The sequence below is a fragment of the Schistosoma haematobium genome, chromosome ZW (genome assembly GCF_000699445.3).
Source record: "Schistosoma haematobium chromosome ZW, whole genome shotgun sequence".
Classification (NCBI taxonomy): Eukaryota; Metazoa; Platyhelminthes; class Trematoda; order Strigeidida; family Schistosomatidae; genus Schistosoma; species Schistosoma haematobium.
The window spans coordinates 10,403,232-10,430,966 of record NC_067195.1 but is presented as its reverse complement, the minus strand read 5'-3'; the positions used below and the strand labels follow the sequence as shown (position 1 = coordinate 10,430,966).

At 35.0% G+C, this 27,735-nt stretch overlaps 1 protein-coding gene across 1 annotated transcript; it reads left to right on the top strand.

The window, feature by feature from the left end:
* Nucleotides 1–1,896: 1,896 nt before the first annotated feature.
* MS3_00002747 (uncharacterized protein) lies at nt 1,897–27,735 on the top strand. The gene is made up of 13 exons (XM_051210371.1): nt 1,897–2,649; nt 4,477–5,045; nt 5,084–5,536; nt 8,569–9,117; nt 10,166–10,597; nt 12,236–12,874; nt 14,542–14,859; nt 15,803–16,057; nt 18,427–18,886; nt 20,418–20,968; nt 23,115–23,327; nt 24,855–25,239; nt 26,559–27,735. The coding sequence occupies exons 2-13, from the start codon at nt 4,506–4,508 to the stop codon at nt 26,672–26,674; spliced, it is 4,911 nt and encodes a 1,636-aa protein (XP_051070353.1). The 5' UTR covers nt 1,897–2,649; nt 4,477–4,505; the 3' UTR covers nt 26,675–27,735.

Genomic DNA, 27,735 nt, shown 5'->3' with positions numbered 1-27,735 from the left:
GGATTTCATAGTCGTTGGAACGTGTACCATCTACCTGTAAACGTGTATTTGCGTCGATCAATCTCTTCTTGGTCATATCTACTTACAAATTGTAAGCACTGAGAAAATCGGCTCCAAGGATGGGTCGTTTGACTTGGGCAACTATGAAAACCCATGTAAATCTTCTGCGGATTCCGAGGTCTAGTATGAGTGATTGCTCTCCGTATGTTTTGATGACTGATTCGTTAGCCGCTATGAGAGACAGCTTAGTGCTTGTTGTTTGTTGTCTTCGGGAGAGATGAAGTGGGATAATGCTGATTTCTGCTCCTGTATCGGCTAAAAAATCCGAGCCAGAAATACGATCCCTGGTGTGAAAGAGGCGGCTAACGTGTTAGCCAGTAACAGACGCCGCCATTACTGTCTGGCCGGCTCGTTTCCCTGATGTTCTGGCTTGTTTGTCGTAAAGTTGCACGGTTTTGTGCAACGACGTGCTTTCTCTCCATAATTCGAGTGATACCAACAAATGCCAGCTGCCCGTTCGGGTGACCTAAGGCGTTGTCTGGACACTGACCTTCTTTTAGACGTAGATCTAGCAGATCGAGGATGAATCGTTGCAATAGTCGCCTGAAGTGATGCTCACTGCCGTGTTAAGTGTGTTATCTGTTGCTGAATGTTGAGGGCGTTACTCATATCTTCTCTACTGAAGGATTGTACCGCGTTAATTCCGCGACTATCGAGATATATTTCCATCATCTTATCGGCCATATCAGCTAAATCGTCAGGGGTGACAGAGGTTCCTGAAATACTGAGAATTTGTCTAACATTATGTGGTAACCTTTGTAACCACATTTTCTCAAGTAGTACCTTGTCTAGTTTGTATCGGCCGGCTAGCTGTCTCATGTGTCGGAGCAACTGTGAAGGTCTCTTATCCCCTAGTTCGCATGAGGTAAGCAGTTGTCGTAAACGTTATTCGTCTGAGAGCGATATGTCTTGGATTACTTCAGCTTTTATCTTGTCATAAGGGTCAGTTTCTGGTACGTTGTCGATCAGGTCATCGACTTCCGTTGCTACTTCTATAGGTAGTGCACCGACGACGTGGGCATATTTGGTCGCTTGCGAACGTATACCCCTCGCCAAAAATAGTGCCTCAACTTGTCCAAACCAGATTCTAGGGTTGTTGACACCGCATGTTGGTAATCTTAATTCAGAAATAGCATTGATTCAGTTTAAAACATTATCTTCTGGCTGTGATGAATGAAGGGGGTTGGTTCGTGGGCTATCTATATCAATAAGTTTACTAGGAGAGTGCATGGTGTGAGAAACAAAATGAACTAGTGTACCAAGCAAAAAAATATAAACAGTATACGTCTATAATAAACTAAAAGCTCACCAAATAATTGTGGTGGACCAGACAGATATGAACGCGAAAAGTATCAACAAAGTTACTAAAGATCAATAGTAATATTAATATATACCAGTTAATTGTTACAAATACAATAAAAATTTGGGACGTTACTTAAATTGACCAAATGTTGCGTGTTCTGATTGGGTCTGGTATTGTAAATCCAAAATTATAAATGCTTGGTGATTCTGAGCGGGTTGACGAACTCTCCAGTGATATAATCCAACGTAGAATGTGATATTTCCAATTACAGTCTATAAATAATGATAGTATTTGATTTAGAATTCAGTTAACTCAATCACAAACGAAGATAGAACGAGGAATGTGTGAGTAGTAGTGTATTTGTTAGCCAGCAAGAGTATGTCACGCTATGTCAGTATCATAACGGAAAGTGTGTTCATGGTCATTTACTAAAAAAACAGTTACAGTCATTTAGTGTTAAATATACATACAGTAGAAGGTTGACAAAATAAATACAAATAACATTGAAAACTATTTACAAAATAAGCTTGTCAGGCCTATCTCCACAAAATCAGTAGCGCTGGTTTTAACAGTGGTGTTGCTTATACTCCTCCGAAGGTGTTTTTGTCATTCATTTCAATTTAGTCGGGGTAACTGTGTATGAACTGATAGATTTTTGTAGTCACGCCCCAGGATGATAAAACATTTTATCGTGAGATAACACTTTCGTCCATTATTTCGCGACATGGTGCTGAATATCCTTAGTCTCCCAATTTTGGGTAAAGTTTGACCCATTTTGTGGAAATTTCGGAGAAACCTCTATAGAAAAGTTTTGGAAAATGGCATTAAAATCTCAATATTACCTCTTAACATTGATGAGGGTCATTTGGCTTTGGGGATCTACTTAAAATTTCACCAAACTTGGGAAATTGGGTTGTCGTCGAAGACAACTCTCAACGTCACGTTGAACTCACTGTTAGATATAAAAATGTTCATTAGAATGCGTACATTATAAATGTAAATACTTGAAATATCTAAAGTATCTTCTACCTCAACAAATGTACGACGATGGTTTCAAGGACGTACCTAACATAGATTCTACGCGGTTTTGTGAAATTAATGTTACAACCTACTCACAATTGTGAGTAGGTTGAGTGTTCAGATTCACGTTTGTTTATTAAGGATTAAAGCCCAGCCTCCTGTGTTTATTCTTTTCCGACAAGCTCCTGTGAGTTTCTAGTCTTTCCACGAGCTGGAGGTGCGAACAACACTTCTTCAGGTAGCAGATCCTAAGAGTTGGTAGTTTGGTAAGAAAACATATATACAAAGAGTATTTTACTTGTCCTTGGTTTCTGAGCTAGATTTTCATGTTCACTGGGTTGTCATAATCTAGTAAAGTGAAAAAACGGGATATTTTTCAGATATGAAAATATTTATTGGGATTTTCTACATCGAAATCTAATCACCCCTTGATACGCGATAACTTCTTAAGCTGCCTTGTGTGTGGCAAACCCCAGGTCTCTAGATTTGCGTAGGTCCCTTTCTTTTGTACTTATTTCAGGATGTATGAGTCACCTTTTGAACAGGAGATGAACATGAACGCAGTTGTAAAGTTTGAATCACACTAAGGTGATGTATACTATGGTGAACATGCTTGTATCCAATATGTTAAATGTCCGTCTTAAGGTTCATAGGGTTCTAAAACTTTTAGCTGCAGCTGCACTTCTGTGAGGCATGGTCTTGAGGTCGTGGCTCACTATTACCCGATCATCCCAAAACAAAACAAAGATCACCAACGCCTCCTCCAAGCGCATTTTATTGTATCGGCAATGTGCATGTAGATACGTTTCACCACGTCGATAGGCATTGACTATATTTTAGACCAGCTAAGAGGAATGTTTGGTCCGAGCTGTAGTGTACATGCTTCTGCATCCCCGTTACTTTTCTCCAAATTTTGAATTCATCACCATAAAATGTAGATGTAAAGGACCTAGAACAGAGCTTGGTGGTACTCTACTAAGTACTGGTTTCGATGAGGAATATTTGAAATTTACTCTTACTTTTTGTCGACCTACCAATAAATGTTTGACCCGTTTTAGAAAAAGGTACTTCAAGCCCTAGCTTTTCCAGTTTTGGGAAAAGTCTGTTATGCGATACCGCATTAAATGATTTACTGATTTCAACGTAAACAACGCCAGCTGGTTTCCTATTATTGAACGAATCGGTTCATCACTCTCTTGCTATAATGAGGTTAGTTATGCGGGATAGTCCTTTACTGAAACCATGTTTCTCACTGACTAACAAGTTGTTAGTTTCCATGATCATAATGGCTTTTTTAGTTACTCTCTTCAGAGTTTTAACTACGACGCTAATGAGGCCGATAGATCTGTAGTTTGATTGGTGTTGTCTTGATCATATCTTGTAAGTTGGAGTGACAGTTGCATTTTCTCAGTCCACAGGTAACTTACTCTGGCTGAGTAGTATTCCAGAGTTCGTTGTCAGCTGGGTAAAAATGTATAATTTAACTTGTCTCAGGATTTTGGGGTACAGCCCTTTCAGTCCTGTTGATTTTTCCATTTCTAAAATCCTTCGTACTTTTAGTACGTTCTTTTCTGATGGTTTTGAGAGTCGTAGTACGTGATACGTAAGGAGCAGCTTTTCCACACTCGTCTGCCTAGCTGGTAACGGATTTAAACCAAATGGCATCTTTTTTCTTCAAAGTTTGAAGGTTGTCATCTATCACAACTGTTTTTTGTTGAAATATTGTCAATAAAGTCAGTGTGTTCAATCTTTGGTTCGTGAAGTTGGGAAGTATAAATGTTTGAAATGTCATTCATAAATAATTGTGGATAAGCTTTATAGAATTGCTATGCAGACAGAAACGTTTTATTGTGAGAATTCAGCTGACTCACAGTTTAAGGATTTTAGCGCTGATTTCTGTTTCGTAACCAGCGCTGGTAGCAATACAGAAAGTTGTATCTGAATGTTTTATTTAATTGATACAAATTGTTCCAGTAATGCATGTTCACATACATTGTAGTTAAACTTTGTTTTCAAGCATTTTGTAAAATAAATTACTCCATATTTATGTACCATAAGCTCTTTAATGAACATTTTCATTTTATATATTTCAGAAACAGTACAACATCCAATAAACTACAAAATGAAATTTGGTGATGTTGAACAAGATTGGTTGTTTTATCTTGCCCAACCAAATAAATTATTATCGGATATTGAGGGTCTAACTATATCACATCAGTTGGAGTTGCTTAAACAATCCTTATCACAGGCTGAAATAAGTGAAAGAAAAACTAGTCTCACTAATTGTGAAAATAATTCAGTGGACAACTTCATCGGAGAAAATGAAACTATGAATCCTGATGACATATTTGTCGAGTCGTCTAGGTTATTCAAAAAGTCAAAAGTTTTGGATATAATGTCCTTACAGATTGCTGCTAATCTAAAATTCAATCTAAATCTTTTTCGAGTCATATCAGAAATGCCCATTAAGCTTCTTGCACGTCTCTATAGAGTGCTCGTCATGAGTACTTCAAAATTTTCATCAGTTTTACAACCTCTGTTTGAAAATGCGATAAATAAAGAAAATATTTTCATTATAAATCCTTACGGATACTATAGATGGTCTCAGTTAAATCCTATGACAATTTATGGTTTAATGTCTTACCATATATGGTGCCTTCATGTATGTTTGTGAATTCACATGATATTAATATAGTTTAGGTATCTCATACATCCAGTATGCTGCCACATCCCTTTCGAAATCTTACTCCTATTGTTTCTGGTTTAACTGAAATTCCTGAGGTGGCGTTTTTTGCGGATAATCGCGTGGAAGTTGGCGTTGTTCTCACTCGCATACAAGAGTCTGTAAATCAGCTAAACGAAATCAACAGTCTTTTGGATGATCTCAACATAGCTAGACCTCTTCCTTCAGTGTTTTCAGCGCTGAATTCCATGTTTCCTACAGTTTTTGAACCAAAGATTAAGTCTGCTCAGGATGATCAGAACCATAACGGTCTATCAGATTTTGTTCTTAATAACTCTATACCTCTCTCTAAAAGCTATCTTTCTGCATCGCTTAACTTTGTACTCGGAAGGTATGCCTTTCAGCAGCAACAGTTTACTCAATCACAGAAACTTTTTCAAATCGCTTATGATGAAATGCAAGATCAAAAGGTATTTTACATTTATGTAGTTATTCGGTGAATGACTTTATCATTTTATTGACAGATGTTCAAAAGCAACAATTAACTTGGTTTATATTACAAATGATAAATAACTGTCTTGTTATTTACCAGAAATGAAAACAACTTTCTTTTTCTCATCCCTTTAGACTGTAGCTTTTAAAGATTTTGAATGTCATCATATTTTTGAGATATTTCTTTTGGATGAATGAATTGAGAGGCATCGGTAATATAATGGCTGTTGCATTTCACAAATTCAAAATTAGAAAGTTTGACTATGTGGGAAGGCTTTGACTTGGTTGGAGATGTTGTAATCTCTCAGTGTTTTTTTGTAATGAGGAAATGGTCACTGTAATTGGGCAATGACATCATCAGTATACGGTTGTGGAGGTCGTTGAGTTTTGTCGAGATAACAGACCGGGTTAAGTTTAGCAACCATTGGAAACTTGCAAAGCTGTTTCGTCCAGACGTGACGAGTGGAGTTCAGTTGTGTTTGGATACGAGGAAGTCACCCACATAAAACAATGGAAAATGGTCAAGCAGTATTGTGGATTGATTGAAGTCAGACTAGTACACCATTGAGTCTCAACTCAGTGGTTCAGAAGTTAAGTGTCCGCGTGCGAAACCATACGTCCTGGGTTCGATTCCCGATTGAAGAATCGTGGATGCACATTGATGAGGAGTCCCGTACTAGGTCAGAACAGCTATCCAGTGCTTCCAGGTACTCAGTGTTTATCTAACTTGGACTCTTTATGATCTCGTTGAAACTTATCAGTTTAGGCATCCGACTTTGAACTATAGTTTCAAACCGTAAGATTGAAAGTAGTGAGAACATACAGGTGAACCAAGTCATAGGATTAACTTAACAGTATCTTTTAAAGCTTTGTGTAAAAACCTCTAGGAGTCATTAGGCACCACGAAATCGAATAATAATATGGTCGAACTGTGAATCAGTTCTCGTAATTTTTAATCCATTGTAATGCATAGTGTTGTTTTGACAACTGACTCTTTCCATGTTATACCATCTTTCCCAAATTTCCAATTATTAACTTGTATTTACTTAAATTTATTTAACTGACCTTTAGTTTTCATATATAAGTACATTGACAAGTATATACACATGACCAGGTTGTTCGAAGTGTATTGTGCAAGCAAATCAAGTTTCACTTGTTTTCGTTGAGTCTGTTGTTCAGAAAAGGTTACTAATCAACTAGTGAGTAGTCTCAGTTTCTGTTTATGGTTAATTGAGTGTTTGCAGTCAGAAGGTAGGAGAGTGATTTGATATTTGTCAAGTTCGATGTTGTTATAAGCTGAAATGATCGTGAATCAATCACTTCTAACGGGTTTAACAGTTGATAATATAATTTAAATAACTTTCCTCCTTCAATTTAAGAACCATATCCACTCAGTTGACTCAGTCGCATAAATTGAGCTTGAGAGATTTTTGTACAGGTTGTTCTTCACAATTTACAAGTTTTATTTGCTGATTTGCTGAATGTACGCAAATCACATATTGTATTCGATCTTAGTTTTATTTTTGATTTGGACGCATAAACAGCACAAACGGGTACCAAAGTATGTATGATTCACACAAAGAAGTTATTATTCAATTTGTGTGTAATCTGGGACACTGTTGGAGTACCAAAACAGAGTCAGGTAGTTTCCTTAGGGGGCCAGTCCTCGAGCATTTGACATGGAGGTCTAATCCACAAGGCAGTAGAGCAACGTTAGGAAATGTGATCCCATGGTAGCCGGTGACCAATGATAGGTTCATACACCATCTGCTTCCTCACGATTCTGGAACACATGTGCAAGATTAGTTTGGAATCATGGTTTTCAAATTCCACTCAGTGAATCCTCCATACTCACCAACCCAGTTAAATCGCCAGACATTTGCTTCTCGTTCTCGATCTCGTAAGCAACACCCTTGTCGTGAGAAGGTGAGTAGGACTTCTCTGTTAGTGGCTATATACACATGTCCATGTGGGAGCATTTAGAGAGGGTGAGGGGACCCTTTTCACTCTCTGCAGCACCAGGGCATTTGGTGACCGATTCTAGTTTACTTTTAGTTTATAGGCATCAACATCAAAACTTAGCTTGATAATATCAAATAAACTGAGCATTTGATAGAATGTTCATAATAAAATTATGATATCTCAGTGAGTAGAAGTTTAAATTTCTGACGTCTCACGACATAGTTTATATTGCTTTTTCAGAGTTTAAATCATTATTCACTTACTCTTTACATATCTCCAGATATCACAAATATATCAATGATTTTGCGTATACTTATGACGAAATATTAGGCTAACCGGTTAGTCGATGGCTATGTATAAAATTTATATAAAACCATTTACTTCTGTAATACATTCTGTCTCAGAAGGAAGGAGTTTTTAGTTGAGTATTTTATCCTGGTCTAGTGAACACAGCATACATATAAAAGAGAATGTCGAAGTTTTGATAATTGAGATATATTCCACTAATTTGGCACAAAGTCAGTAAATATGTAGTCAATAAGTATGTAGAAACGAATAATGCGTTTCTATTACCAGACTCCCGGAATGCTCTATCCAGCATTCGAATCTATGACCTAAAGTCTAAAAGTCCAATACTTTTGCATATGAACCACCATTCTACGCTAGGCCATGGGATTTATTGGGGAAGTTTAAAGGAAATACTTTAGTAAAAGCAATTTAAGATGTATAAAGATGAGATAGAACGGTTTGCGAAAGTGGAAATTATTTTCTACTGAAGTTTTGGAGAACATGCCTATATTATCTTATTACCAATTTTTTGCTTAAAATGAGTAAAGTTGACGAAACTAGGTTTCTATTGTTTTTTTTTAAAATTATGCAATAGAACTGTTGTACTTTTAATTTGATAGACACAACCATGTCATCATACTTTATAGATTCACTTTCTACGTTTTTTATTTTTGCTAATTTATTAAAGTTATCCAGTGTTTCGTCCTCATGTTATTGTAACCGACTTTTTTGAAAATATTTTCTATCGTCTAATTTACAGTTTGAATATTTAGATGAAGCAGGAGCTACACCGAAATTACTACAGGCTTATTTAAGTGCTTGCAAATCATACACATCTTCAGACTGTATTGCAAACGAATTTTCACTTTTCCAGTCTGACAATCAATTTTTAGAAACATTTTGTCGTTTATTAGAAGTAAATACATCAGATTCTCATCATAAAGATTCAATCAATATATTTTGGATTCAACCATTAGATACATCTAGTACAACATCCGTCAATATGGAATCTAAAGTTTGTAGTGGATTACTTACTACCATAGAAGATCATCTTTATCAAGTTTTACTGAATGTGGACCAATTTTTCATTGATGATTCATCTAATCCATATATTCCAATTAGTTTAGGAGTTCGTAATAAATTAGAAAGTTTGTGCTTAAAACAACTGCATAATTGTATTAGTTTACTTGATAATACAAACGATACTGCACGAAATATGCCTTCTACAAAACAATCAAAGCATACTAAGAAGTTATTATCAAATGATAAAATGTCAATTTTTAACGCAGTTCATCAACTATTCACTAAGGTATGTGCTATGTTCTTGGATATCTTTTTGATTACCTACAGTGTAGAATGATGGTTGGAGGTAGTCAACAAGAAACCCTGTAGACCTTAGGTTTCATGCTATTTGGTACTCGTCAGGAAGGTGTACCTGTAATCTTGAGGAAACTAATACACCCTAGCTGATTCCATCCTGTCACCTAAATTCACAGTTAGTTACAGTACTCTTGAGCTATTTCGGCCTCGACTGACCTATATGACTGAATTATGTTTGTGATGGATTGATCATTGAGTAATGACCAATGTCGTGTATATCAAGTTCTTAATGCTGATCGAATACTATCGGTCAGGTTGCAATCTATTCACTAGTCTAAATTACTCAACATCACTTGCACCATGTTAATATGTAAGGTGATGATGACCACACTGCAACTTGATCTATAGAATTCGGTCAACACTAGGAAAAACTTGACATATATGACACTGGTCACTGCTTAGTTAACAATTAATTACTAATTTACTCTCCCCATCTCTTCAAAAATGTGAACTATGCCAATCTGAACTGATAGACATTTATGTCCCACATATCAACTATGATTGACAGATTTTATGTACTAGTTTTTATACGGTACTTCTTTTTTATGAAAGTTAATCATGCAACGCATATATCGTATCCATAGTTCAAACCATGATCTGATCATAGACTACCAATCTAGGTTGTTAAAATCCTGGAAGTATTAGGTGGTTGTTTCGTTTCGTTATGGGACTCTAGCAGTTCACATATACGACCTCTCATCTGGAAATCAAACCCAAGACTTTATTGTTCATAATCTTCAATATAGAGACGTGTTGAAAAAGTGAGTGGCCAAACAGATCAATTAATTTTCTTCCATAAAAAAGTATCTCACACTGCAAACATTTAAACTGAAGAGGAAGAATTTCAGGCAATGTATGTTTAAAAAAAAGACGAAATTTATTGTTTCATTGGTTAATCCTTGTACATTTTTCATCTTTCTAATTTTTATTTGCCTACTTTTATATTTAATATTTCGTCATATTGTTTTATTTTTCAGGTACATATATGTAATACGGTTGACCGACTAATGTTTGAATCTATAGAACTGCCACTTTCATTATCAACTGAATTGTTAATGAATATTCCGGAGAGAAATTTTGAAAGTTCAACAAAAAAAGAACACAGGTCATCGTCTTCATTGTCTTCATCATCATCATTTTCTCCTCCATTTATCGATGTAATAATTGGACGAGAATTTCTGTTTGATTGTTTAACTTCTATAATGGAAAAGCTGTCTACTAAAAATTCGAACTTATCATCTTCATCTCAATTTATTGTTATATGTCAATATGTAAGATATTTGGTTCAAGAAGGGATTTGTTTACTTGGTAATTTAGTGCATAAACCACTTCCTAAATCGAATTATGAGTTAAATTCAGTACAAAAGAATTATCAAGATTTATTAAAAACACTTGTATCACACAAATTGGTAAGTCTGTTAACTCTCTAGTTAAGAGTATCTTACTTCTTTCAGTTGTTATTGTTTCGCTTATTCTCATTTAAGGCAAAAAACACGGTTTACATTTGTTAGTTTTTATTTTTATAATCACACCTGTACTAGTATCATTGTGCTATGGCCTTATCTTATTGTTGAACATTTTGCGCATAATACGGTATACAACTACGGCACTCGAATATATAGATCCCGCAGTCGCAAAGTCAGAAGATAAAAGAAAGCTGGGGAAAAATGAATAATTTCAGATCCGTTTTATATTGGGAGGATTAACTCATGAAATTGAATATTCAAATAAATGTCGGCAACCTTTAACATCCCTTCCCCAAGAATTACCACTACTTGTGTATTTTCTTGAATTTAACCAACAGATTTTAAAGTTGTCTTTGGATTTTAGTTCACGTATTTTGTGTTTCCATTCATCATAAAAGCCTGATTATCGAAAACTAGTTACTAAAATCTATCATTCTGGGAATTCTTATTTCGAAAGCTAGTGTAATATACATATGTAATAATAATATCCATATATTACATATAAGGATAATAATAAATAATTTACCGCTTCACTGACATGGGAGATGATTCTGCAAAAGTGGAAAACATGGAATCTATGTAAATCGCTTCAAATTCCCTGGTACGATCAAGGGTAGGGAGAGTCAGTCCTTTCTTGAAACGCTCTCACATGGCCACGCGTATACAGCCACTCTGTTAGGGAAGTCCTATTCACCGCCTTCTTGCGGCGGGGGTGGCGTTTATGAAATTGAGGAGACGGAAAGCGAATATCCTGAGCTTTAACCGGGTTGGTGGATATGGAGGGTCCACCTAGGGGAGTTGGAAAGCACTCATTCCAAATCAATGCTGCACATATGCTCCAGGATCCTGAGAAAACAAATGGCGTATGAACCTGTTGTTGGTCACTGGTCACCGTGTGACTGCATCTCTTTACCTTACTCCACTGCCTTGTGGATCAGACCTTCAGGTCGAAGGCTCCGTGGGTGGCCCCCTAAGAAAACCACCTGTTTCGGTTTGGGCACCCGGGCAGTATCATAGCCCATACACAAATCAGGTGACTTGTGTGGCGTATGTGTATTCGGTGCCCCTTTGTACCAATATTTATGTGTTCGATTAAATAAATAAACTACATAAACACAGTGGGATGAGATTATTGATTTAAATACTAAAGTTGTTTATTTACTGATAGTATCAATGTTAGTAAAATATATTCAGTATTTTACTTAACTTTTCTAACCATTGTTAAAGGTAATCGTTCACACCTTAACTAAGTGGTCTGCACCTACTAACATGGCTCAGTTTAATAATCAGTGACTTTATAGACTGATGCCAAGCTTCAGTTTGGCTGCCGCTAGCCTTCGTCCAACTTACCTCTTCTACACCAACTAAAATAAGTAACACATGCTTTAGCCACCTCAGTGGATTAAAAAGATTCGTATTGTTTGCCTAGTACATTCGTTCTATTTTGGGCAGATGGATATCTCACCTACTCCACAGGCCACACAAGTTCGTAAGAGCAACACTGTGGAATTTGCTTGGATCACATTCATATAGAGATGGTTCATTTTATATATGTATTGTCACATACTTTCTTTTATTCAGATGGATTTCTTACCAGAATCTTGCGGAAAATATATCCAGTCTATTTTCCAAGCAGTAAATTCTGGAAGTTCGTCGGAAACGGAAGTAAACTCCAACCCTATTTGTGCCTTTATTCCTGACCTTCTTTCTGACCTACCTAATCTAGATATTGATCTTGATTCGAACTTATATCAAATTGATTCGGATGGCTTAAATTCTCTGGGACTTGGATTCTGGACAGACTATGAGGTATATCAAAATACTGCATCGTTCAGACAACAGGTACCCAGAGGCGGATCCCCATTTGGGATTGTTGGTGATGTGGATATGCGCAGCTTGGCTAATCAGCATCAGTCTCCATCAACATCATTTCCTCATATGTCTATTCCACAATCCCGTGTAACTGGTGGACATGGACCTTTTGTTCATCAATCACTTCAAACTTTTACTAGAGAAAATCCACTTGTATGCGATCTTCAAGTAATACGTCATCTTTTAATAACAAGAAATCCAACTGATGTAAATATGTCAGTCGATTATCTATTAAGGTCAGGTATGACACCAAATGGAATTTTAGAATTAAATGGTTCGTGGCTCCCATCTTTACATTATTTAGCTTCACTGGAGATAGTCGGACCACATCCTATCAATGAGAACAGTGTAAGTTATTATGTATTGATCTATTTCATTTATATACTCTTCTCTAACAAATGAATCAAGTTGTTTTCAATAAGTAAATACATTCCCAACATAGCTCTCGGTCCAACAAGTGATGATTTCATGAGTGAAGTATACGCTAAAAAGTGTACCGAATAACCAGATTTATAAATTTGTACTTTGTAAGTGATTTACATCATTCCTTCAATATTGAATGTGTCGACTGCTTCACTTATCTTGGGAGTCTCATCAGTCTCTATGGGTTGGTGTCCGACGAAGCATTTGCACGGATTCAGAGGGCTCGATTTGCTTTTACCAAATTGCGTCACTTGTGTCGTGGGTGAGAAATCCGTCTATCAACCGAAGTAGGAGTTTACTTTACGGCAGTTCGCTACGTTCTACTTTTTGGGTGTGAAATATAGTCACTAAGAAAAGAATCTTCACACTTTACTAATGTTCGATCGTAGGTGTCTTCGAAGCACATTTCTCGTATATTTTGAGACCACCGAGTAAGAAATCTTGGGATTAGGAATGGAATGCTAGATAAAGATGGCAGATTAATTGATAAGGTGGTAAGTCTTCATCGATTGAGGTGATTGGGTCTTGTTTTACGTATGTTCGACCACTGTCTATCCCGACGGTTAGTGTTGCGTAGTGCAAGTTGTTGCTTCAGGACTGGCCTGCGTCAATACCTGAACTTGAGGGTAGGGAGTGAAGTGGTCGAGCGCATCGACAACTTCACTTATCTTGGAGGTCTGATCAGCCCTAATGGGTTGGTGTCTGACAAAATGTCTGTACGGATTCGGAAATCTCGTTTGGCTTTTGCCAACTTACGTCACCTATGGCGGAGGTTAGATATCCGTCTATCAATTAAGGGACGAGTATAATGCGCAGCAGTTCATTCTCCTCTACTTTATGGCATCGAAACGTGGCCACTAATAGTAAAGATATTCGTAAGCTACTGGTATTTGACCACAAATGCCTTAGAAATATTGCTGACATCTGCTAGGATTATCGGGTAAGTAATAGTGAGGTTAGACGCAGGGTATTAGGGAATGATGGTAAGTCAGTTGATGAGGTTGTGAATCTACATCGACTGAGATGGTTGGACCACGTGTTACGTATACCTGAAACCGATTACCATGACGTGTAGTGCCGATTAGTGTTAGGGGAGGCCAAACCGAAATGCGGCGTCAGTCTTTGAAGTCACTAACTTCCAGCCTTAGCTATGTTGTTAAATGCAGACTACTTGGTTGGGGTCCGCGTGACTATCGTAACCAGTGGTTAGAGACCTTGAATGACATTGCTGAAAATCTTTTTTAAGCGGCTCAGATGCATTCACTCTTTGTTTTTTAAATCCTAATTTGTTAAATTCCTCATGATCTTTTTATTTCACAGATTTATGTTTTCTTGAATCATTATTTTCGATACTTTGTCTTTTCTATTACCACTAATACTGTTACTACTTATATTACTCTGGGATTTGCCATGACAATTTCATCTCTCCTGTGCTAAATGGGGTGTGACAACTTCAGCCGAGCTATACACGTGCCAGGTTCTACCTTGCGTTTGAATGACCGACTAATTTTAGTCATTAATCTATGGTCAAACAATGTGGTCAAAGTGCTAAAATATACATTATTTTTGCTATTTTTGTTTCTCACTTTAAGTCAACCAATCCAATCGATTTATTGCTATCATCATCCGGAAATATTATGTGGGGGATTACAGTATTAATACAATTGGCTAAAGGTTCATCCATAATTCGTCATGAAATGTCACCATTCACAGGAGCTAGGGCTTTTCTAATTGCTGCTTTAAATAATCTGGCGTCAATTAATCCTATCGTACCGCCTCCATCGTCATCATCTGTTAATCATGTTACAACAACATCCGGTCATGTAGTTGGAAAACAATCACGTCCGTGCGATGCTTTTCAATGGATTCGTGCTGGTATCAGACATGAATTATTATTGGTTGACTTACTGGTAAGTTTATTGAAATCCATCTATTTGCCAGTGTTACTTTTTCGTAGTTTCACAAGTTTTAAAGCATTGGATCTCTCCTGAATGGGTTCATAGAATTCCCTTTATATGTATATGTGAGTTATGGATTTTGAAAGCGTTTAAGTGTTTCCTCATGATGTGGAACTGCTAAGTTAATAATATTCGGCATGGGCTTACATTTTCCGGTAAGATAAATGAATCTATTGATGAGATTTTAAGGTTAGAGCGCGTGTTACAGTGTTCAGTCACTAATTACATGACTGCCGTAGGAGCAACGTAACCTTAGACAACTAGTGGAAAATAGGAAACACTGAACAGTTTGTTTCGTCGTATTATGGGTCTCAGTAGTGCTCACCCATAACCCTAATCTACTATTGTGTTTGTGTGTCGACTTAACTTGACTGACTGACTGAGTCACATCAATTTTGGATAATATTACCTCTATTTTTCCAGTTTTTCGAACTCTACTTGCTACAAGTCATCAAGTGTTATTCAGTTTCTTTTTAAACAATGTTAAACCATTATTTATGATTTGTTTCATTAATGATGATGGTTTTATATTTTAAAGCATTCGTTATAAACTTACGTAAGATCTTGACAATATAGGCGTGTTGATTGATTTTGTTTGTTCTCCATTTTTACACCTTTTTCAAGTTTAGTTCTCTTTATTTTAATAATCGAATAGAAAGTTTTACCAGTTTCATAATGGTGTTAATATATCTTTTGATTACCTGGTTGAAGACAATTGGAATGAACTCCTAGGTTTATGATTCATAGGTATTGTTTCATTTATGTGTATATGTTAAAAAAATCTGTTATCTAACTTGTCTTATTTAGTGATGTTAAGTTCATTCAGTTAATTGTAAATTATGAAAGATATATTTTAAATGTTATTGTCTTTTTCAAATTAAAACAATAAAATAAGGAATTCTTGAATCCATCTTCATTTAATAATTTCGGTGGAAATAATAATCAGTCACATTCAATTACAAAATCAACTCTTCATCCTGGACAAGTATCATTAAATGATCTAATTAGACGAGTTAAAATTTGTCTGTGTTATGCTGCTGGTTTATCATCAAATGCGAATTCTTTAGAAACAAAAATGGAATCCATGAACTTGATTGCTTTGTCTAAGGAGTTAATTGCTGCAGCCACTTGTTTCTTGTTAATGGTCAAAGTGAGTTGTAAATTTTCAATGTTCACTATAATATAATATCTGTTGAACTGTGTAGAGTTATCGTAGTCAGTCAGTGGATAGATAGTTGAGGAGTTCAACTTTTATTTACCAAGTTGCAGGTTTGAATACCGCCCGACATACTTTTCGGTTTTAGCAACACTCACATTTAAAATATAGCTCTGGAAGCTAAGCACACAAATCTCTACCTTGTTATGAGGTAGTAGTAATGGTAGTGTCATACCTTAATTTCCTGTAAATGAATACTTTATTGATTTAAGTGGGTCAAGGACTTGGTGGTTAAAACACTTGACTTTCAACTAGCAGATTGCAGGTTTAAACATGGGCTCTCCCCGCTCCACCTGCTTTGATTTTAGTGCCTAATTAGTACAACTAGACCTCATGCAAATGACATGCTTCAAAACAATATATATATATATATACTTGTATTTAGTAAAAAAATTATACTTCGTTGTTAGTGTTTTCATGTGAGTATATGGCCACTGTGTAGAGTAATCAGTGACAAACTTAGTCGTATTGTGTGTAATTATGTATCAGGTTATTGACAATATTTAAATGGAACAATACTTGCCGTTTTACTTTCGGATATTTTATGGTGTTACCTTTATACTCCTAATTTTTATCTTACGAAACAGTAAATGATATCCATTTGTATTGTTTGTTCGGATCTTCCCATCGATCAATTTCAGTCCTAAACGTCAATCGGAAGATTCAAACGAACAGTACAAATGAATTAAATTTCACCTCATTGCACAAACCAGTGGTTACCTAGAATCAGTAGCTAAGTGGATAACACGATGGCGTTTGAAGCAAGTGATACTGGGTTGGAGTCCTGAAGTGAGCATCAAATCTCCGATCCAGGTACATTGAGCTGACAAGTCCTGAATCCTACTGCTAGCTACCATCCATTTCTACTTGCAGTGAATGATATCATTTTTATCTTGAGGTTATTGTAGCTCAGTTTGAAAGTATTACTAAAATAGGTTTGCCGATGTAATATTACTTGCTTATGGGTAATAGATGAGTACATGAACATTAGTTTTTCAGTTTAAACCTGCTAGTTATTTATAAGACTGCGAATTAGTTGCTCGATTATGAATTTTGTAATCCGTTCATTTATTAAAGATTAAGAATTCAATTGATGTAACACTGATCTTCAACACAGTTTGTATGTATGCGTATATTTGTGTTGATATCACTAAGTCAAGGTTGTACAGTACTCAGAAAGAAAAGCAAACTACTATGAACGGATTAAACTAATGTGTTTGTTATTTATAGCCTGAAGTAAAAACGAATTTTTCTTCATATTGAAATTCATTTTTCTCAGTGTCCTTTCACTCATTTATGATGTCTTATGTACAATAAATCTGGGTTATGAATTACATTAGTTTGTGTTCATCTGAAGAATGGTGTTTCATCAGTCACTGGAAATCAGTGCAACAGATTACTATCGTTCTATGGGAATTTCCTATTTTAACTTTTCACTGAAAATAGTACTGAATTTGTTGTAAGGTATGCTGAGTATTGTATTCAGTTGTTCATTTTCACCATTGAAGAAAAAAACATTCAAGTCTGTTAGTCATTCCGTTATAATCAACGTAGGGCTTGGTATAAATGTGCATTGGTTCTTGTTGTTCTATTACAGAAAGGTAGGATGAGATAAAATTAACAAGGTGAATAGCAAAGGAATGTAGTAGCAGTTACAATTTGAAAGACTAAACATTGAAAGTATGATACAAAAAGATGGGATCTAAAAGTATGCGTGAAGGAATACTTCAACTCAAGACCTAGAGAAAATGATGAAGAGCCAGTGCATTTGCACCATCGTGGTCGATTCTAAGCCACATCACTTATTATCTTCAACTGCTGGCCACAATAACCGTACAGACCCTAACCAAGTAGTCTGTACCTACCAGCTTGGGTATGATCAGCAATTAAAAATTCCACGGACCAGTGCCGTATCTCCGTTTATTCTCTTTCTTCCAACCTATTCCTACATCGGATGACATCGCACCTTGAAGTAGGTAGTGATCGAAAATGTTTGGTAAATGTCTTAAATCATTTCAGTTGATAAAGATTCCAACCTCAACCGATTTGGTATTTTTTCCTGGTATCCTATTCCAGTAAGGATTCAAATAATGGAAAATAAATCTATTGCTGGTTGATACAACTGGATATTATATATTGATTTTTGTCAGTGTGTAACATATATAAGCCTTGTCCATTTGAAACATTAAGTTGGTTTATTATATTTCTATTACTAATAACTTAAAGTGTAACAATAAAGTGTGTCCATGATAATAGTAAGAAAAATTTCCCACTTTGTATACTTTTTTCTGTTCCTGTCTTAGGAATGTGATTTCTTGTATCCCATGTCAATTCCATCAAAATCTATTTCACTACCTTCCGGAAGTATTTCATTTTGTGTCGCATGTGCTGGTTCCTTAGATTTAATACGTATTCTTTTACATTTTCATGAAGTATTACATTCATCATCAGTGTCTCATGAAAGTTCCAATTCAACAACCACATCATCATCATCATCAACAACAACAACAACAAACTCCCATGTAAATTCAGAGAAACAAAATTCTAACCATTCAATCAAAAACATTTTAAGCGCTACCGTTAAATTTGGTAATGCAGATAGACTAAAAACTGTTATAAATGAATTTTATGGATTAATTATTCATGGATGCCTTGTCTCTGCAAATAATTCTATAGATACAATAAATAATTTGGCATTATCTGGATCGGAACAATCCGTGCTACAACAACAACACCAACGTAGTTCTCGAAATTACCATCCAGGTTAGCATATATGTTTGCAAAAGTGTTTTATGAATGATGTTGACTAGTTTCCGTTTCTCTTTGATTAATCGTTAGACGACTAATCATCAGTTTATCTATTACTGTTGGGAAATGAATTGTTTTGTGAAAATTATACGAGAACCAGTCAAGATGAGTTTAATGAATGATCAATTTGAATTTTTAAACCGTGCCTATGACACTCATATCCTGATTGGCTGGGTTCTAAAAACATAGCAAAGCACTTATAGATATCTGGATATTTTTCTCTGTGGTATTGTTTGTTGGAAGGATGAGCAAATCTTTGACTTTCGTTTATCTTGTTAGCAGCCTAGATGTTGAGTCAACTCGTGAATTGTAGTCAGATCTGGTTTGTAACAATCAAGCAGCACTGGTGATTTTTACTTGTAAATCTTTAGTGGCCCGTGGATCTGACTCCCATTTAGATCGTACGAATGTTTGTTATCGCCTATTCTCGTATATAATCGTCGACTTAAATCGCGTTAGTCAATAACGGAATTAAAGAAGTCAAATAACGAGAATGGGATTTCGAATACATATATTTTGTATATGAGGTGAATGGAATAGCAGGAAGAGAAGCGATGCAGAGTGGAGATGGCTGGTAAGCCAACTCATTTTTAGTCAGGCGTTAATTAATATTTATAGGCAGACAAAAATAAGCTACAGACATGTGATGAGACATGGGATAAGAAGTGTACACACATATACGCTCATATAAAAACAATGAAGACTGGTAAGCGAATAACTAACACGGTCAACATATGACTCAAGTAGAATGAATAGATTGGCCTGTCCGAAAGCCAGAATAAGATATATGGGCCTAAAATAATAGGTGACACTACAAATCCTTATGTAATTCTGGCTCTAAATAAATTTACGAACAGACTGTAGGAGATGTTTGTAGATTACTTTTACGAAAAATAATCATTTTATAATGTAGTTTACTCATCTTTAAGTATCTAAAATAATAATTTTTTTAACAATTTTGTAGACCTCACTTCACAATAAGACTCAATGCATAATTTTGATAAATAGTTTTTACAATTAACTGGATGGATTCATCATAATTAGTTTAATGTATAGATTGTATTTGTCAAAGATTGGTCTCATTTCAGGTAACATTGAAAATCAGGCTACCACTGAATAGATGGGGTGCAGTAATGTCTGAAGCCAAAACAACTTTATTCATTAACAATGGAGGATTGTAGCAATTCATTACAGAGATTGACCAAATTTGAAACTGTCCCGTTAATTGTAGATGCAGTGGTTCTAATGGTTAGACGTTCACCATAAAAACTGAATATCTTGGATTCAATTCTTGGTGAGGTTGTGAATGTTTACTTTTAAAAAGTCTCAAACTAGAACAAATCATATATTCAATGCTTCCTAGTCTTCTATAGTACTTTAACTAAGATCAATGTTTTTAATTTGACAATTAGTTTGTATATTTTCCAATATTAAATTTCATTATTAATATTGTATGTAAAGTTTTTATTTATTTATTTATTTACAGATACATTATCTAATCGTTCTGGGATCAGTTTGTCTAGTTTATACATTATAGGTGAAATGTTAGCAACAATAGATGAAATTTCACTTTTAATGTCTACTGTTGGACTTAAATTTCCTTTAGATAATAAACGTATACTTTCTAATTATTCATTTATTGGATTACAATTATTAGATTATTTAATAATTGGGTTTGCTCAAATTACACATCAAATTTGTGGAAAATTTAATTTACAAATTTTAGAACAAATAATTAATTGTTTTAATACAGTTAATAATGTAGAAAATATAAAAAATAATGAACAAGTGAATGAAGATACATTAACTACAACAAAAGGGACAACTACTACCATCACCACCAGTGTTACTAATACATCTACTGATTCACAGTCTACTACTAGATTTCGATCTTCTAGATGGGATAAACCAAAAGATAATTTATCCACTACTAAAAAACATAATAATAGTAATAAACGATATCATTCTGACAGTCATGAATGTGTGTCGTTTCTAGATAAACAACTGTGGATTTTAGACTTGGAAACGAATTCTTCAGTAAGTCTGTTTATATACATGTTATATTTATAATAGATAATTCGATTTATATGGTAATTTTCCAAAATAACTCATTTATATACTGAATACAAGTTTATATAATTGGCTTAATGACATAATTTTTCTTCGTGTGTGATGTAATTAATGTTATTATTGTCTAGCTATGGATTGAATGTTTAATTTTTGACGTAGGCTTTGGACTTCCATTGTTTTAGCTAGAAAGCTACAGTTTTATAAAGAAATTTGACTCTTGTATTCCAGTTCTCAGTGAATGCAGCAATTAATATTGTCACTCATGAAATACTTATATTTATTTTGCATACAAGCTAGTTACGAAAACACTTGTCATAGTACTGCGTAAAACAAGTAAAACTTAATCGTTCATAATTCATCTCATTCTGTAACGTAAATTGGTGCAATTAGTACATGAGAAAGGAAATTTACAAGTTATATAATGAACTGATCTTAGTTAGATAACCAGCACGAATATGGAAGCACTGGACAGTCGTTTCGTTTTTGTATGAAATTTCTAAACAGTATGAGTCTACTGGGGATCAGACCCGAGACTTTCAAATCTTGCGGTGTGTGCTTAATCCACAGTCTATCAAGTTAGCATCTAATGTTCCACGTATTTAACTTTAATCACTATCGTGGTAGAAGTGTCTAACGTTTTTCTGACTGAAATCAGTCCGTGAAGTAAACTATCAAATTCAACAATCTCCATAATCTCCCTACACTAATGGGGAATTTAGTCAATCAGAAAAAATGGAGAATAAAGCGCATACTAAATAGTAATGAAAAGTGGAATAAGAAGAATAACTCCAGAAACCAATCATACTTATCAAAAGAGTACAATTTCCGTTGATTATCACAGGATTCATCAAAGTCAAACTGAGTCAGAGTTGTGGGTATTTAGAGGTAAGATTAGAATAATTAATGGTATTTGATATATTGTATCGAAAAGATATAGTCGAATCTGTCCGAGACTCACTTTAGCGGCTACAAGTTCGCCGGCACTTAAAGACATGACGATCGTGAACCTATGTGAAAGGTAGTCCTTTGTAATTATAAGTAATAAGTAAAGCCATGAATAATGTATACAGTAACTATTATTTCAAACAAACATCACAAAAATACAGTTAAGTGCTCTAGTGATTATCAACCCATAAAATATAAACAAACAAATTTCTTATCTCTAATAGTCTTTTTGATAAAAGTACACTACGGAGACTACCTTGAACAACCCATCAATCTATTAGAAGACAGAGTTTAGTTCTGAAACAATTATAAGTAAAAAGTAATAACATTACGGTCTATAAGACGTTTTAAAAGGATTAGTGGACGTATCAGAGAAGACCGAAATATTCCTCGTCAAAGCCCCTAGACACCCAGAAACGCCATGAAATTTTATATCCAGTCAGCGTTGAATAGAGTCTTTGCAGAAACATTCAGAAAATGCAGAATCACGTCCCACGGTTTTGTTTGGAAATTTACCTACGCTGCTGCCATATTTAATATGGTTCCAGAAGTCCTAGGTCTCATATGACTGTACATACCCTCATTTTTCTGTACACAAACTAACCTTGAATTAAAGTTTTATTTGCAATTCTTACCCTCTCTCTAATGTTTCAGTTAACATGGAGAATTAGTTGGAGTTATCAAAACCAGCCAAGAAGACAGTTTAGATGTATTGGTGTCAAGATTTATCTGAACCCAGACATATGGAATTATAGATAATCACAAACGAAAAATGTTAAATTTGGGAGTTGGTTAGTTTGCGAATACTTTTTAGCTGCCCAAACCACTGTTGACTATGTTCTAGAACTCATCGATTACTAGGGTCATTAATTAATTAGCATTCTGGATGCAGTCTGCACAAAGAGCCGATGGTTTTGGTATAGTGTCTTACATAACACGTCACATTAGTCGGGTGTGGTTGCACATTTGATCGTCTTAATAATTAAATATCGACAATTATTATCTACCTGTTCATAAGGTACAAGCTATCCGATCGTGTTTTGACTTCACGCGAGGGTCCAGGAAGCGCTGTCTAGTATCTTGTCGGTTTGGCGATATAGTGTAGTTTTACTGTCTTAACTTTTTCTAAAAGATACACCAATTTTTGTAATTACATTTATATTTATAGATCTGTGGGAAATCGTTATGTGATCACCTGAATTATTTCTTAAATTGGGGTTTAACTGCTCGACCTGAAAGGATAGATTGGCTTATATTACGTGGTGAAATAGAATTTTTCGTGAAAAATTACCGTCAAGCTTTGTCAACATATCTCGAATTTGGTAGCGTTGTCACGGATGCATTCTCAAAGAATGTTTTATCAGTCTTTTTTACAAAAGAGGTATTACGGTTTTATTATTGTGACGGTTCATATATATATATATATATATATATATATATATATGCGGTCGTATTATAACTTGTGCCCTATTAATGCATAACTTCCATTACTTCATTGTCTGAAAACACAGTTATATTGTATCTGGGTTTTTTTAATAGTAGCTGGTGTAATTACGCTAAAAATTTGTGTAACAGTTTTGACTGAGCGCCCACAGTATATACATATTTTAGTTCTGTGCTTCTTTTTGAGTGAAATTTTCACCAGAAGGTTACTACTAATTAGTTGTTTAAGTGGATTTAATAGATTCTCCTCATCCACCCTTCCCACAAATCATTACCTTTCTATTTAGATTTTGTTGGGTAAGTGTTCTTTATTATATATGGATTTTGTTAATTTACTGCTTTTGTGTATGATAACCTATAGTCAGTTGTTTGTGGAAATGGATAGACTTTGTCGTTTTTATGATGTCTTTGTTTCAATGGTAATCTTTTCTACATATTCATTTACATAGTATCAGTGTGTAAAGTCTAAGTTGTAAGTCATCGTCCTTTTATTATTAAGAATACTTAATTCAAATACTCTCATCTGATGCATACATCTACACATTACTATGTATTATCGTGGACTTTAAATCTATGCATTTCATTTGTTCAGTTTTACAAACTTCGTAGATCTGTACAATATTTCTCATCTATAATAGACTTAATTTGTTTCAGCTCATTAGCTTTGTTGATTGTTTTTTGCGAATCTGTCATCATTTTTCTATTGTAACAAAAGCTACTAGTGTTGAATTTATATATATTAGTTCATTTAGTCTTCGGATTGATGTTTAGGGCTGCAACTGATACGTGAACCCTGTGCGGATAGCCTCGTGATTGCCGTTAAGTCACACGCATTTTGAGCTTAGAAATGGACGGTGGCTAGCAGTTGGAGCTGATGAATCGCAGTCCTAAACGTCATTTGGACGATTCAAACAGCCAGTATATATATGAATTAAAATTCTCATCTTACAAACCAGTGGTTATCTGAACTCAACTGCTAAGTGGATAACGCGATGTCGCTTAAAGCGAAGGGTAGTAGGTCTGAGTATCGTAGTGAACATCCAGATACATCGAGCTGAAAAGTCCTAAACAGAACAAAATGCACATTCTAGATCCTACTGTCATGTACTATTTATCTTTACCTAAAATACTATTGTCCAAATTTAATTATGGGATGATATTGTTCTTTTTAAGTTGGATGGCTTAATTGTGAAATCTCAGTTGCTATTCTAGGCTAATTTGCTATAGATGTAAGCTGGCAAATGATATCACTAACTTACTCCTGAAAATGGACTAATTTATCACTAACTTTTATCCAAAGTAAGATTCTGCTTTCAATCATAAAAATTGAAATTTCGTAATTAAACCATCCAACTCAGAGGACACAACACTACTAAAACTACAAAACTTATGCATAATTCTTCATCATTCCGATGTCATTTAAGAATATAATTTTATTTTTATGTTTTTGTTTCATGTTATTAAGTTGGTGTTTCGTATGATGTGTTGTCTTCAATATCTCGGATTATTTTATGAAAGTGTTGTTCTTTCACAATTCGGACCATCCTCTGATGAATCTCTTGTGGATAATGTCATTCAAATTATTAATAGTCTAGGTGAAAATTCTAATGGTTGGCCAATAACTCAAATAGATACTTTTAGTACTGCAGTAATAAACCAACAACCATGTTCTTTTGATAACAGTACTTCTGCGGATTGTCTACGTGGATCTTGTGGAGGTTCACTTCTTCATACTACATTAGATTGTCCCGATAGTTTAATTCCTTATTTATGGAATATTCGTTTACTATCAGCACTCGAACGTTCTGCTTCAAATCGTGGTGCCCTTTTACAGTCTACCAAGTTTAAAGGTAATAATTGTTCTGTTGCTTTAATATATGACAGATTTTTGTCGAGTTGAATATTAAGAAACTGTATATGTAGAGAGTAGCATTGATTGATAAATTATATGGAGGTATAAATGTTGAAAGAGGTTACGTAACAATCTAACAGCTAATTAGATGTTTTTAAGATGAAAACATTTTATACAAGGGAGATAATTGTTCCTTTAATGATTATGAAGAACAGATTAAATAAATTTTTTAGTAATGGTTAATTCACTTCTGAAGAAAAAAATACAACAATAAAGACAGTAGGTTATTGAGTATGGAAGCTAGGAGCGGTGTTTAAGCCACTGTAAAGTGGAAGATTGGAAAGGTTTCGGTACACAGATTAAACTAGAATAGGTTTATTACCAAGGCCTCTGTTGTAAGTAAGTTCCTAATTTTTAATCCCTTCAAACCCCTTCTTTTGAATTTATGAGTGATTTTAAAGAAGAATTCTGGCAGGGCAATTTCTCTAGTCCTTACGAAATGCTAAACTATTAACTGTCTCTGTTGATCTTTTTTCATAATCAAGGAGATCAATTTCCAGAGTGCTCGCTTTGTACTGCTAATACAGCTTACCACACAAAACCAGTTAAACTTAAAAATGCAGATTTATGTGGATAAAGAGAAAGCTTACCTTCATATATCCACGAAACATAGGGAGAGTTGAGAAACTGGGCGAAATAAAATGTCTTCTTTTGGTTTTAACATTGAAAGAAAGTTTAAAGTCATTCTATAAATAATTCATTTTAATAATAAGTTTAGTGACACGTAGTTCAAAAACGATTTTATAACTATTTGGATCGCTTACGAACTACTTCCAAAATACCTCTCAACATCGGCAAGTAGGTTACGTGTAAGGTACGATAAGATATTGAACTGAAAAAGAAGTCATCCTAGAGGTGTGTGTAAAATTCTCAACTCAACATAGATGCATGAACATGAGTACATACCAAAAGAGACCTTTTTGAAGTAGAAAGCGACCATGGCTTCCTAATGTAGATCGTCTTGTTCGGTAATTTCTCATGATAAATGATGTACTGACGAATATTCCATGCTGCCATGCATTATCAAGATCTATACAAAGTTGCAAAATTGTGTACATCTTTTGATAGATGGCATACTATCAACAGTGATTGTCAATATGTTGTGGCGGATAACGTCTCATATGTACCTTACTAAAATCACATGTTGGTACATTTTCTACGTGCTGTTATTATAAAAATAAGGATTAGTCTATTCTTTTCTTGGTTAAGCATACGTCGTTCCTAGCATTTACATCAGTTTCACTCTTCTCTTTACAGCTCGAATCAATAATCCTGAACTCAATGCTAACAATCCAGATGAAATATTATTGGAAAATAGATGTGCTTTAAATCTTGAATATCTTCGTTATTTGTCCAACGTTTATTTGATTTAATCATACCACTTATGTCTGCGAATAACAGTTGTCAATACTTTTGTACAATTCTTTATATTTTGATACTGTAATACAGTTCTATAAATATGTCGACCACACATCTCTAGGATTTCTGAACAGTACATTTGGTCTGTGGAGAGAGTAATATGTTTTGTAGAAAAGCGAGAGGTTACACATAGTGACCACGATTTCATGGCCCTTCTATTCTATAACGGTTAATATTTTTCGCGTTCACCAATTTTGAGTGTCTCAGCAATTATATGTTCAGCTTCAAAGATAGTGTGGTAAGGAGCGAATATCACTACGTGTGGTCCACCAAAAAGGAAGTTCATAGTATCCTAATAGCTTACACAGATGAACGGTCGAAATTTCCAACAGTTGCACATGTTTCTAACTATCAAGAGGCACTGGTTCTATTCTTTATGGATGACCAGATTAATGAAACAAGGGACGACAGTCCATTATGTAGGCCATCAAAGTCCAGTGCTTTGGTAAAAGAAAATCGAGACAATCAGTGAGGAATTATGTAGTATCAACAAAAGAAAAAATGATAATACGTCCAAATGTGATAATCTCAGGCGAGCCGGCAGATATAGTGAAGTCGTCGAAGGGCCAAATTTGCACTCAAGGGGAGACGAATTGCTGTCGTGTTGAGTGATAGGATTTTTACGCCTACGAGAAATGTATCACGGTACAGGTAACTCGTTATCATGAGGATGCTTATGTCCTACAACCGACCAATACGTTTAGACGAGCTCAAGCAACCAATAAGCAGCAAGGACTCTGAGTTATACACAGCTAGTTTTTTCTAGATCCAGAGCATATGAAAAGCTTTGATAAGCATTAGTTGGCATAAATGAGGTCAGCGCAGAGGATATGTGTTGAAATTTAACCCTATAAAATACGTTAATGAGGGAGCAGTATATTATGTTGTGATATTCTTATATTTAGTAGTTGGCTAGCAAGTAAACGAGAGACTCTTTAATACATGCAGATAATTAAGGTCAGCATAAAAATCCTGCTTCAAACCGTATCTTTCCGAAGTTGCTCATATCTTTGCC

Coding starts and splice junctions, on each gene's coding strand:
- MS3_00002747 (XM_051210371.1), top strand. CDS start 4,506: ATGAAATTTGGTGATGTTGAACAAGATTGGTTGTTTTATCTTGCCCAA. Junction 5,537..8,568: donor ATGAAATGCAAGATCAAAAG/GTATTTTACATT, acceptor TCTAATTTACAG/TTTGAATATTTAGATGAAGC. Junction 12,875..14,541: donor ATCCTATCAATGAGAACAGT/GTAAGTTATTAT, acceptor TCTCACTTTAAG/TCAACCAATCCAATCGATTT.